Source organism: Lipomyces oligophaga (assembly GCF_038497815.1).
Source record: "Lipomyces oligophaga strain CBS 7107 unplaced genomic scaffold V1516scaffold_7, whole genome shotgun sequence".
Lineage (NCBI taxonomy): Eukaryota > Fungi > Ascomycota > Lipomycetes > Lipomycetales > Lipomycetaceae > Lipomyces > [Lipomyces] oligophaga.
This window is the reverse complement of record NW_027117791.1, coordinates 240,147-252,870: the sequence shown is the minus strand read 5'-3', so window position 1 is coordinate 252,870 and position 12,724 is coordinate 240,147. Positions and strand designations below refer to the sequence as shown.

Sequence of the window (12,724 nt, the reverse complement as noted above, 5' to 3'; positions counted from 1 at the left end):
TGGCGATCTGGAGAGATAGAGTAGCTCGCAATCTGCGATCGAACTTTTAGATAATAGAGACAACAGACCGGAACAAAAATAAAATTATTCTAGCTAGGGTTGTTGTCATTATCGATATCATTGTCGTTGTCACTGCCATTTAATTTCTGTGGATTTCGGAACTTCATTTGGATGCGCGCAGTAGTGAACTTGGTTTTGATACATACGAGCGCTAGTGGCAGCAATAGTACTCTCGGCAAGACTGAGTATAATAAGCCAATAAACATAGAATAACGATTCAAAAGATTAATGTCGAATTCTCTGGCTTCTTTGGTAACACCGCCAATGCAGGCTCCGCTTCCGCCGCGGATCTCTTCGTTTTCGCAATCGCGCGCAATATCGATCAATCCTATTTCACTCGTTATCAATGAATGCATAACAATTACCTCCGCGATGCGCAAAAACGCCCGCTGGGCGCAATCAGGTGTGTCGTCGATTTTGGGCGCTGGAGCCGACGAGCATGAGGATGTCGGATTAATAGCTAGACTTGGCTTGCGCGCTAAACGGACGAGGACGTCGCAGGTAAATCGCATTTTGTTTGTTCGGATATGGGAGTGAGCAATTGACTTACATTTACAAGGATAATCCTCTAATGGCTGGGTTTGCTAAACTACGTGCAGATCTTTCAGAATGTCGAGGTATGTTTTCATCTGTCATCTTTAGCTGGACTGGACTGGACTGACCGGACGGCCTTGTAGACATATCCATGTTTGATACGCCGTCGCTCTTCCACCCTTTTTTGCAAGTCATCCGTTCGTCGTCAATTACAGGATCTATTACCTCTCTCGCCATTAATGCAATAACCAAATTTTTCTCCTACAGAATTATTTCGCTCTCATCTCCTCGGCTTCCTCTCGCAATGCAACTCTTGTCATCTGCAATTACTCACTGCCGGTTTGAAGCCTCTGACACTGCCCAAGACGAGGTCGTACTTTTGCGGATCTTGCGACTCATGGAGTATATGATGTGCGGCATTGGAGGTGACTTGTTGTCTGACGAAAGTGTCTGTGAAATGATGGAGACTGGTCTGAGCATGTGTTGCCAGGTCCGCCTGAGCGAAATGTTGCGGCGGTCCGCAGAAATGTCCATGGTGACCATGTGTCAGAAAGCTTTTGAGCAGCTAAAGCAGATCGAGCCCGCTGCGCAAGCCTCTAACGAGGACTCCATAATGACTTCCAACCCGATTCTGAGCCCCAACATGGCCGCGGTACAAATGTCTGATCTTGTCTCTGCGTTGCCTTCCTCTCCCATGGACTCGCCCATGTTGGATGTATCTCCGAATGTGTTGGCTGCCGAGTTCTCTGCTACTGGTCCGGTTCAGGGTGTCACAGGCTCCACGAATGTCGCCGACTCATATGCGGATATTGATCTGCAGCCTTATGGACTGCCGTCTATTCGAGAGCTGTTGCGTGTTTTGGTGTCGTTGCTCGACCCAAATGATAAGCAGCACACAAATATGATGAGAGTTATGGCATTGCGCATCATCGATGTCGCGTTTGAAGTATCTGGATCCACAATCGCCTCCTTCCCTGCTTTGCGCTCACTAGCTGTTAACGATTTGTGCCGTCACTTGTCGCAACTCATTAAATCTGATTCACCTGTGTTACTGCAAACCTCTCTCCGGGTCTCGTCTACAATTTTGCACACTTTGCGTCCTCATCTGAAGCTTCAGCAAGAACTTATATTATCCTATATCATCTCTTGTCTTCATCTACAAGTGGAAATCCCGAAAGAACCAGGTGTTAATCCATCTGTCTACGAAGCAATTCCGCATACACCTTCGGTCCTAAGTAAATCTACCCGGCCAGGTACGCCCTCGTCTAACTCCGGTGCGAGCACTCCAGTACAGCTAAAGGAACGCCAGCGGCTGGGATTGGAAGGTGGTCAGCGTGGGCCGGATGCTCGTGAAACTATGGTTGAATATTTGAGTGGCCTGGCGCGAATGCCGAGTTATATGACTGATTTGTTTGTGAATTATGATTGTGACGTTGAACGCATGGATCTTTGTGCCGACTTAATTGGAATCCTGAGTCGCGTATGTATATTTGCGAATTTCTGGAACAACCCTAACTGTTTAGAACGCTTTTCCTGATGCAGCCATGTGGTCTACTCCTAATGTCCCCCCCTTATGTTTAGATGCACTGCTATCGTATGTGGCTATGATTGAGGACCGCCTTGATCTTCCGCCAATTGTCATAGAAGGATATCCGTCGCAAGACAAATTGCTCGAGCAACGCAATAACAAGAAACGAGTAATTCAAGGTACATCTTTGTTCAACAAGAATCCTAAAGAAGGGATCCGATTTTTAGTTGAGCATGGCATTATCACTAGTATTGAAGACAGTAACGCAATTGCAGTGTTTCTTCGAAATACGTCCAGAGTAGGCAAAAAATTGCTGGGCGAATATCTGGCCAAGCCATCAAACGCGAAAATCTTGAACTGCTTTATCGACAGTTTTGATTTTGCGAACAAGCGGATTGATATAGCGCTTCGGGAACTACTGGGTAGTTTCCGGCTTCCTGGCGAGTCTCAGCAGATCGAGCGGATTTTAGAGAAATTTTCGGAACGATATTGCGAGTTCGAGCCGAAGGAAGTTGCGAATAAAGATGCCGCGTTTGTGTTGAGTTATTCTATGATCATGCTGAATACCGATCAGCATAATCCGCAGGTTAAGCATCGGATGACATTTGACCAATATAAGACCAATTTGCGCGACGTTAACGATAAAAAGGATTTTTCATCAGAGTATCTCGAATCGATCTACGCTGCGATCCGGACGCAGGAAATCATCATGCCTGAAGAGCATGATACACAGGAGTCTTTCGAGTATGCCTGGAAGGAACTGATCCAGAAGGCATCGTCAGTCGAGTCTATGTATGTCTGTGAGATGACCAATATTTACGATAAGGAGATGTTCCGAAACACCTGGAGACCGGTGTTAGCCACATTAGCTTATGTATTTACTACTGCCACGGACGACATGGTGTTTATGCGAGTGATTACCGGGTTTGATCATTGTGCGCGGATCGCTACCCATTATGGGATATGGGAAGTTTTGGACGATATCATTATGTATTTGTCCACGATCTCCACGCTTTCCTCTGAACCATCGACTAATAGTCTTGCCGAATCTGTAGAGATACAAGTCGATGGTAGCAGTATAACGGTGAGCGAATTATCAGTTCGATTTGGCAGAAACTACAAGGCGCAGCTCGCCACTGTAGTATTATTCCGCGTCGTTCGAGGTAATGAATATTTAGTGCGAAAGGGCTGGAAAGAGATCATTCATATGTGGTTGAACTTGTTTGCAAATTCGTTGATTTCTCCATATTTCTCTGATCTTCAACATCAACTGGAGATCCCTGATATTCCGACCATGAATCCAGCGAACGTGATTAAGAAGAATGATTCCAAGGATAATAGTCTATTTTCGACTCTGTCGTCGTACTTATCAAGCTATGCCGTTGATGGTCCGCCGGAGCCGTCTGACGAAGAACTGGAGAGCACGTTGTGTGCAGTTGATTGTGTGAATTCGTGTGGACTAAGCGAAGTTTTTGACAATATTTCTGGGTTAGACTCGACCAAAGTCACCTATATGTTTGAGACGTTATTAGATGAGGCAATTCATCTTCAACAGCGCCGGCCACTGTTCGCTCGACGGGAGTTATCTGAGTCGATGTTGGAAGATGGCAACGCTAGCGGAACCTTGAATGGATCGATGGCTAGTCTATCGAGTACGGCGAGTTCGACCGTCTCGACAGTAGTGAATTTCACGAATCCAGGAAGTAAGCTTGAGCCGAGCAAAACCGTGACGACTTCATTCGCGCCATTGAGTATTTACGTGATGGAGATGGCAACATGTTTGGTGTTGAAAGATACAGATTGTTTGGTCAGTCTCCACGAACCATTGATGGACAGTATGAAAGCCATTCTCGAAAATGCAGAAAATATTGAGCCAGTGGTTATTGGACGAGCAGCTTATTACATGTTGTTGTTACTTCGGCGAATGATAGAAGTTTTTTCGTCTTCTGGAAGTGGCGCCCGGATTGATTTGGAACAAATTCGGAAAGTTGGAAGTCAAGTGTTTCTGTCGATCGCCTCAGTTGATCAGCGTGTTGTGCGGGTTACAGGGTCGATTATTGCGACTGGGATTGTGTGCTGTTTCCGATCCTGTACTGATGAAATGAAAGTGTTTTTGCTTGACGGGTTGGCGTCACAAGGATTCTGGAAAGCGCTCGAGACGCTGCAAGAGTTTGGAGAATCTGCGCGGTTGATTTTTGAAATTGTCGAAGAAGCCACTGGATTTAACGACATTGAAGAATTGATCGCCAAAGATGAGCGCGAGGGAAGGCCGAAACTACGACTCATAAAAACTTCAGGGAGTTACCAGGCGGTAATTGAACTACTCGGCACTTTTGCGTCGGCAGGAAGTGTAGGTTCAGACTGGGAACAGCGGCATGATTTAAGGATTGCGAATGGTCGACGATTAGGACGTGCTGCGACAGGATCGCCAGGGCTGATCACGTCGCGAAGTAATAGTGTTGATGGGCGGGTCGCAGGTGGTAAGATAGACACAGCAGGAGCTACGGTGGGGTCTGGCACTGAAGGTGGAGTTGACCGGCGGAATTATAGCACATTGAGTGGCGGGGAGGATGCCAATGTCAATGCCAGTGCAGGAGGTGCGGAGGAAGCGGCGGCGGGAGCGACAGTGAACCGACGTGGAACGGCCATGATCAACGGTAAACGGATGACGGCAGCTGAGGTTAATGCAGCGGTTGCTGCAGGAACATATCCCGGGATGATACGGCCATATGCAGAAATAGTAGAGCGGGCTGTGAAGGCAGTGAAAATGATCAACGAGCTACGAATGCATATAGGGGAGCTTGTGACGGGAGAAGTCGAAGCGAGCGAGCGGTGGAACGTGTTTTGGTTTCCTGTCCTCGACGGATTACAGTATCAGTGTTTGAATTCTTGTCGGGAGATCCGGCAGCAGGCGTTTGGGTCGCTACAGCAAACGTTGTTATCACCGGAGCTGTCGCGAACGTACGAGGATTTCGAATGGACGGCTATATTTGACGCGGTGTTGTTCCCGCTGATTTCGGGACTGTTGCGGCCGGAGGTTTATCAGTCAGATCCTCGGGGGATGGGCGAGACACGTCTGCAGGCTGCCTCGTTGCTATGCAAGGTGTTTCTATATTATCTGGAGCAGTTATCTGGTTGGCATGGGATGTTGGACCTGTGGCTGCGAATTCTGGATATGATGGATCGACTGATGAATAGTAGTCCGCGGGACAATCTAGAGGAGGCTGTGGCCGAGTCGATCAAGAATGTACTGCTAGTGATGAGCTCGACAGATTACCTAGTCCATCCCACGAGTGCGAAAGGCGATGAGAATAAGCTAATGTTGTGGGAGCAGACCTGGAAGCGGTTGGATCGGTTTATGCCTGCAAGTGAGCTGGAGGGGTTAATTCTGCCCAAGCCTGGTATGGAGGAAGACGGAGGAGAGAAACAAGAACGATCTGGGCAACCTGGGCAATCGGAACTATCTGGGCCTTCTGAGCAATCTGGACTATCTGGACAATAGAGATGAAGTTTATACAATACAATACAATAATACAACTGCCATATACAATACAATTAGTGATATAGATGCTATACATGCTCTGTCTTTACCATTTAGTTCAGTAAACAATGTTAGGTTTCAGCAAATATAAGCATATCTAATTAGTAATTACAAATCTGTTTTTACATTTACATTATGATTTTTATTTGTTTGCAGTTCACATATATATATGTAATAGCGGAGTCGGAGCCGAATGAAGACCCATTCGACATAACAACGAAACTTACCCGAGACCGGCAAAGACCAAGCTCGTGGGCACATTCCAGAGCGAACAAACAATCGGACAACAATCGGCAGACAATCTCAATTTCTTCCAATCAAAAATTTTTTAACGGATCCATTTATAATTGGTTCGGAGACAGATGTCCATGCTTTTATTTTTCAACCTGCTGTTCTTCTAATTCTAGACTGTGCTGATATTGGTGCAAATTATATTCTTATATTTCTATATACATGTATGTCTTGGACTATTGATGTTATCAGATTGAAATGACGTAACTTTACAGCGACAACGGCAAGTACAAAATAAACAAGAGAGAACTCGGATTGGTGGAAACCCCAGGCTGAAACAAGGCCGGAAAGAGAGGAAATAAGCTACTGCAGAAACGAGCAGCGGCACAACTTCAAGGCTGGCGGAACTAATCTGGATTCAGAGCATACATGCAACCGCAGGCTATTTCTACACTTTTCCAAAGAGAAATCTCGCTGTGGCATACTATATCATACTATAACAAACTGGAATTAGTGTTGGCGCTATGGAAGCCTACGACGACACTCGGGCACCGCGTAGGTAATCAAAGTGGGTCCAGTTAGTCTAGATTTCCATATCAGATTGGAACTGATCAGATAAAATCTGCTGATTATCGGAGACCCGATACTTCGCTACGCACCACAAAAAAAAGAAAGAATACAATAAAATAGAATAGAATATGAAATAAAACTTAATTAAGAGTCCAAATTTAAAAATTCAAAAACAAAAACAATATTAGTTACATCACTTGGTCTCGGAAACAACTTCATCATCACCATAGTAATCGGCGACCTCGGCCTCATAGTTCTTGAGATCCGACATACCATACCAAGTCAAAAAGGCCATTCCAATGAACGCAGAAACACATGAAAACACCATAGCAACAATACCCCGGGCTGTGAAACCGGCAGGAATATCCTTTGGCTGAACAGACTCGCCAGTAAGATCAAACAAATCCTCGGTGTTACCAGCCGCATTACCTTCGTAGGCATAACCGCCAGCTTTGCATGCTGCGTAATGATCTTCGGGGATAGTTATACGTTCCTGAATCTCTAGAGGAGCTTCAACAAGAACAAGGGCAAGACCTTGCTCCAAATGCCATTCAATATGACAATGGAAGAACCAGACACCTGGATTGTCGGCAATGAAACGCAACACCATGTATCCATTTGGTCGCACATAGACAGTATCACGACGCATTGGGTACTTCTGGCGATCACCAGGATTGCTGGGGTCGTATTCAATGTAAACACTGTCGTCGTCCGACCCCTCAGACCGCTCAACAACCTGGAAAACGTGACCATGTAAATGGAAAGGATGTTTACCAGGATCCTGACTGTTAAGAACAATCTCGACAACATCCTTGTAGTCCAACACAAATGTGTTAGTGTTTGAACCGTAAATGGTCGCATCCGTAGAGTCATTGCCAGAAGACATAACAGTGTACAAAGTAGGAACATTTGGTGCGACATAAGTAATGTTATTGAAGAAAGCGTAGTTGACACCATCGTTAAGATTGATCATGGCAACAACAACAGTGAATGAGTAATCTGCTTCCCAGAGTTCCTCCTTCTCGACAGGAACAAGGTAGAAGTCATCAAGGAAGTCAAATTCAGAAATAATAGCAGCGTCAGGGAAATCCGCAGTATCGTCGTATGTAAGCCAACCAGTTGTATTTTCGTTGAACAAAGGAGGGGTGTCAAGCATGTCCAAATCAAGCGAAGTTACAAACGGGTAGTTCTTAGAGGTGTCGTTCTTGGTCGTCAGCAGGACCGTATAACGCTGCGCAACAGTGATGTAAATCATGTTTGTCTCGTATGGCTCCACATAAACACCATCAATCTCGACAACTGTGACATTATGGTCCTCGAACCAAATGTACTGAGAGACAAGTGCACCGAAATTGATCAGACGCAACTTGTAGGTCGTTCCAGGTTCGACAGCCCACTTCAAGTCAACAGTATCATTCTGCAGATTGTAGTCCGGAATGGGTTCAGCACCGGTCGGATTGACAAGAGTCAAAAACTTGTTCGTTGAAAGCCAATTAGTTGTGTCATGGTACCAGTCACTAACAGTCAAGTACAATTCCTCGTCATAATCGCCGGCAAAGGGTTCATCAGGATCATGCACAATCAAAGGAGCACGCAGACCGTCAGGATACTGCGCCGAATAATGCGAGTGATACCAGTATGTTCCGGGCTGGTCGACGGTGAAGTTATAGATGAAGTTTGAGCCAACTGGAATGGGACACTGATTGAGACCGACGGGACCATCCATGGTGTTAGTGCCGTTCTGGAACAGACCATGGAAATGGATCGAGGTGGGCTCGTCGAGGTTGTTGGTGAGGTTGACAATCACGCGGTCGTAAATGTCGATGTCGATGATAGGAAGCGGCCATTCGCCGTTGATACCAATGACTTTACGCTCGTAAAGACCGTCGGGATTGGCGTTGACCCACGAGGTAGTCCAGTCATACTGGACTGTTTTGGCTGCTGCTAGCGAGGCGAACGAAGCCAGCGAGGCCAGCAGGCCCGCGCAGGGGAGTACTGAGCGCATTATTTTAAATATGAGGGTGTTCTGATGCTGGAGTTGTTGTGCGGACGATCAGTCAGTCAAGACAACAAGAAGCAGCAAGAAAGCAGGGAGGGGGGTATGGAGAGAGGAAATGACTGGAGAGAGGAAAGAGAATAAGAGAATGGTAGAGGAAAAAAAGAAGGAAACTGGAAGAGCGGGAGAAGATAAAGGTAGACAGCGTGCGTGGAGCGAAAGCAGAGAGGACGAGCTGGAGCGGGAGACGAGACACAGCACGAGAGCCGCCCAGGGCGAGTAGGGACAGAGAGTACTTGGGGTTGAGTACAGAGAGGCGAGTACAGAGAGGCGAGTACGGTGCGGGTGGGTAGTCCGTCTCGGTAGTCAGAGCAAGGAAATAAGGACTCAGACAAGACAGAGATGAGGGTATTTCTTGGTATTAGGTTTTTGCTACGGAGTGCGAGCGCGAGCGAACGCGGACGGCCGACGAGACGGATCTGGGTAGGAGTGAGCTGTGTCGACATTTGGCAGCATAGCAGAATTTACCGACAGCGAATGTCCAGAGCGTGGTCTGCGGTCTGGTCGAGTCGAGATTTGCCGCTGGGAGAGGGTGAGAAGGGTGTGTGTATCGGGCTAGTGGCGACGATAATCAGACGCAGGACAAACCGGGGGGGGAAGGACTAGGCTGGGCTTGCCCTGGGATTAGAGTTTTGCGGTCTAGGCTGGGCGATCTGATTTGATTGATTGATTTGATTAGTGACTGATCGATCGATTTGATTTGATCGATTGATTAAGATGGCGTGTCGAACGGCCCAATCTGATTTGGCATTCGACACGGAGGAAGCTAGAACGAACAAGCGCGGCGTTTTTTTTTTATTTTTTTTTTCTGTCTGCGATTTTCCCACGGTCTTCAACTCAGTGTCCTGACTTTGTTAGGTGTTATTGGCTTCTGTCTCTCTTGGCGACGCTGCCAATCGTGTCGTAATAGTCTTAATTCCAGCAGCCGCGTTAGATTCTGAGACAGTAGTGAAGCGGTGAGCAGTTGTTCTGTCTGAGACGCATGCAGAGAGACACAGATACACAGAGACACAGAGACACAGAGACTGAGGATGTAGACAGAGTTCTGGATAGCTCTATAGAGCTTTCTACTGTGTAAATCAAAGTCCATCGAGACAACATTAAGTTTCGGATCTCGCCGTGGCACTCGGACTTGGCGTTTCTGTCTTACGACTGCCCGACTTTATCCGACAAGAAGAGCTGCGAGTCTCGCGAGCAAGCTAGACGGAATACTGCAGTTGTCTGGTCACGTCTGTCCCATTCTGTCCATTCTGTCCGTTCTGTCCGTTCTGTCTGGTCCTGTCTCTGCTGTCTCTGCTGTCTCGTTAGACGCAAGATCTGCGATATTAAGGTCCCGACCATAGATGCGTAACAAATAAAAGTCCGCAAATCAGCCATCGCCGACGCAATCTGCACAGTTAGGGGAGCGCGAATTTCGTTCTCCATCGTGCCCTCTTCTCTCGCCAAATCATCTCGCACACTCGCCCTGCGCTCACGATGTCGTGGGTTCGGGTTCCCACAGTGGTCTAGACCCCGATGAGGCCGAGGCCGGGGAGCGTGGACAGCGCGTGCGGATGGGAAGAGAGCTGAGAGACAGGGCGACGGTGAGAACAGGCAAAGAGCTTGTACTCGGACAAGAGAGAAGCTTAATCGAGGCAAAGTAGGCGGGAACGTTATCTTGAGTTCAGCTGGGTCTTGTCTTGTCTTAGTCGGTCTGCTGGTCAGGCTACTTTTTGGCCAGAGTTGTCGCGGCGGTCAGGTTATCTGATTTGTTTGATTTTTTTTTGATTTTTTGAATTTTTTTTGTTGATTAGATTTTATTTCGGTTTTTTCATTCCATCTGATTTATTCTCCTGCGCGTTTTAGGGCGTCAGCGGGCATCGGGAACCGTTACTGGTGCTGGCGCTTGCGAGAGCGTTTTACAAAGCGAGCATTGCAAACATTGCGAGCACTTCTACGACAACAGAACTGCTCGCTGGCAGAAATGTTAGTAGTAGTCTGTACTCATAACAGCCGTAGCAGCAATCATGGCCGTAGTCACTCAGCAGTCATAAAACAGTCTCAGACAGTGCAGCATTTACCGCAGACGGATTGTGTGCATTCATTGTATGCATTGTATTGTGTTGATTAATTAATTCTGTCTCAACAAAAAGTGTTATGAAATGCACCGGTGTGACAAGGCCTAGAACACCGGTACAGGTCTAGTCGGGCTGTCGGCTTCCTTCCGATGTTGACCCAACCCGATGTTGTGCTCTGTAAAGGTGAAAACCTGCTCTGATTAGTATTCTTCATTTTCGCCAGAAAGCGACTCGCAAAGTCTGCTGAGCCGACCAGAACAAAAAGAAGAAAATAAAGTCAAATATAATGAATCCTGCCAGTGGAGCAGGTGTGGAAGTCGTATAGCGGTGTCGCGCCATGCACAGTAGAGCAAGACCCAGCGTGCAGTGCATGCGCGCCCAGCACCGCTACGAAGAGTTGTGTCGACTGAGTCGACACAACTCTTCCAGCAAACAGTGCGTCGGCCCTCTTATACCAGGCGTCTCGCTCCTTCGCTCTTTTACTCGCTTCTCTTCTTGCTTCTCTTGACGTGCAATTACTCAATAATATTCCTTCTAACAGCAATATTATAGTCGAAAATGGCGTACGTTTTCGACGTGTCGGTGTTTTTCATCGTCTTTCGTGAAACCCTCGAGGCCGCGATCATTATTTCCGTGCTGCTTGCGTTCTTGAAGCAAGGTATCGGACGGTCTGATAGTGACCCTAAACTATACAAACGTCTCGTTATCCAGGTCTGGGTTGGTTCTGCTCTAGGTTTATTTATCTGTCTCGTCATCGGAGGTGCATTCATTGGCACATGGTACTCTCTCGGTAAAGATATCTGGGGTAACTCGGAGGATCTCTGGGAAGGTATTTTCTCGCTCATCGCTACCATTATTATCACCATCATGGGTCTTGCCATGTTGCGTCTTAACAAGCTCAAGGAGAAATGGCGTATCAAAATTGCTGAGGCCATGGAGAACTCCAACACCAAGGGCAAAGGTCGCTTGGGCCGATTCGGCCGTAAGTATGCCATGGCCATCTTGCCATTTGTCACCGTTCTCCGTGAGGGTGTCGAGGCCATTGTCTTCGTCGGTGGTGTCTCCCTTACTTCGCCTGCCCGTGCTTTCCCGCTTGCTGTTATCTGTGGTCTGCTCGCTGGTTGCGCCGTCGGTTTCCTCATGTACAAGGGTGGTAACTTTGTCAAGCTGCAGTTCTTCCTTATCGTTGCCACTTGCTTCCTCTATCTCGTCGGTGCCGGTCTCTTTTCCAAGGCCGTCTGGTACTTTGAGATGTACGAGTGGGTCAAACTTGTCGGAGGTGACGCTGCCGAAACTGGTTCCGGTGCTGGTTCCTACGATATCCGCAAGGTCGTCTGGCACGTCAACTGCTGCAATCCCGAGATGAACGACAATGGTGGCTGGATGGTTTTCAACGCTTTGTTCGGATGGACCAACTCGGCTACCTATGGTTCGGTTGTTTCTTACAATGTGTACTGGATCTTCCTCTGCATCTGCGTTGTTCTCATGATCTTCAAGGAGAAGAAGGGATACTTTCCTTTCTTGCGGTCCTTTGAGGAGAAGCGCCAGGCCAGACTTGCTGCGAAGAAGGCTGCTCGCCGTGAAAAGCGTGCTGCTGAAGCTGCGGCCGAGGCTGGTTCAGCGGCTGACTCTGGGTCTGCAGAGATCAAAGAGTAATGCGTTGTTTTTGTGTTTTTTTGATTAGTGTTTTTGCTACTCAGACCGATTAATTCCCTAATATATTCTGGTCTTTTTTGAATTTTTATGATTGACTTGTAGCTTATTCTTCGTAGCATTGCAATTCTGGCTTACAAATGTAATGAAAAAATGTAGAGAATGAGTCGATGTAGGGGAACAGTCCACGTCGGTGATTGTGCCCAATTAGGATCGGTTACAGTTTTGAAAACGATTTGAATATGATTTGGAGAGCAGTTCTGTGGCGTGTAACCACTGACCGAGTTGTGCTTTTGTCTGATTTCATATATTTTCCAATAAAACTTGACCGCCATGGCTAAACAGATCTGCATAACTCAATTTTCTGGATTAGTGTGCATACGGCACTGATGCTTGTTGGCACTCGTGGATTCAGCAGTCTCCCTGTGCGTTTTCTATCCACACTGACTGCGGTGGCAATGCATGCTGTTTCCGAGAAATCTTAATAATTCTAA

The 12,724-nt window shown here is 47.1% G+C and overlaps 3 protein-coding genes across 3 annotated transcripts; 2 read left to right on the top strand and 1 right to left on the bottom strand.

Annotated features, from left to right (window-relative positions):
* The first annotated feature begins 10 nt into the window (after positions 1 to 10).
* V1516DRAFT_679626 (uncharacterized protein) lies at positions 11 to 5,679 on the top strand. Its single transcript, XM_066922963.1, has 4 exons — positions 11 to 561; positions 620 to 677; positions 738 to 2,074; positions 2,118 to 5,679. The coding sequence occupies exons 1-4, from the start codon at positions 289 to 291 to the stop codon at positions 5,622 to 5,624; spliced, it is 5,175 nt and encodes a 1,724-aa protein (XP_066775576.1). The 5' UTR covers positions 11 to 288; the 3' UTR covers positions 5,625 to 5,679.
* A 689-nt stretch (positions 5,680 to 6,368) lies between these two features.
* V1516DRAFT_509426 (Cupredoxin) lies at positions 6,369 to 8,665 on the bottom strand. Its single transcript, XM_066919136.1, has one exon. The coding sequence runs from the start codon at positions 8,467 to 8,469 to the stop codon at positions 6,658 to 6,660; it is 1,812 nt and encodes a 603-aa protein (XP_066775575.1). The 5' UTR covers positions 8,470 to 8,665; the 3' UTR covers positions 6,369 to 6,657.
* A 2,416-nt stretch (positions 8,666 to 11,081) lies between these two features.
* On the top strand, positions 11,082 to 12,306 carry V1516DRAFT_679617 (high-affinity iron permease). Its single transcript, XM_066922962.1, has one exon. The coding sequence runs from the start codon at positions 11,136 to 11,138 to the stop codon at positions 12,231 to 12,233; it is 1,098 nt and encodes a 365-aa protein (XP_066775574.1). The 5' UTR covers positions 11,082 to 11,135; the 3' UTR covers positions 12,234 to 12,306.
* The last annotated feature ends 418 nt before the right edge of the window (positions 12,307 to 12,724 follow it).

Excerpts from the sequence above, each read along its gene's own strand:
- V1516DRAFT_679626 (XM_066922963.1), top strand. The coding sequence starts at position 289 with ATGTCGAATTCTCTGGCTTCTTTGGTAACACCGCCAATGCAGGCTCCG. Across the intron at positions 562-619 it reads AACGGACGAGGACGTCGCAG|GATAATCCTCTAATGGCTGG; the intron begins GTAAATCGCATT and ends TACATTTACAAG. Across the intron at positions 2,075-2,117 it reads TAATTGGAATCCTGAGTCGC|AACGCTTTTCCTGATGCAGC; the intron begins GTATGTATATTT and ends CTAACTGTTTAG.
- V1516DRAFT_509426 (XM_066919136.1), bottom strand. The coding sequence starts at position 8,469 with ATGCGCTCAGTACTCCCCTGCGCGGGCCTGCTGGCCTCGCTGGCTTCG.
- V1516DRAFT_679617 (XM_066922962.1), top strand. The coding sequence starts at position 11,136 with ATGGCGTACGTTTTCGACGTGTCGGTGTTTTTCATCGTCTTTCGTGAA.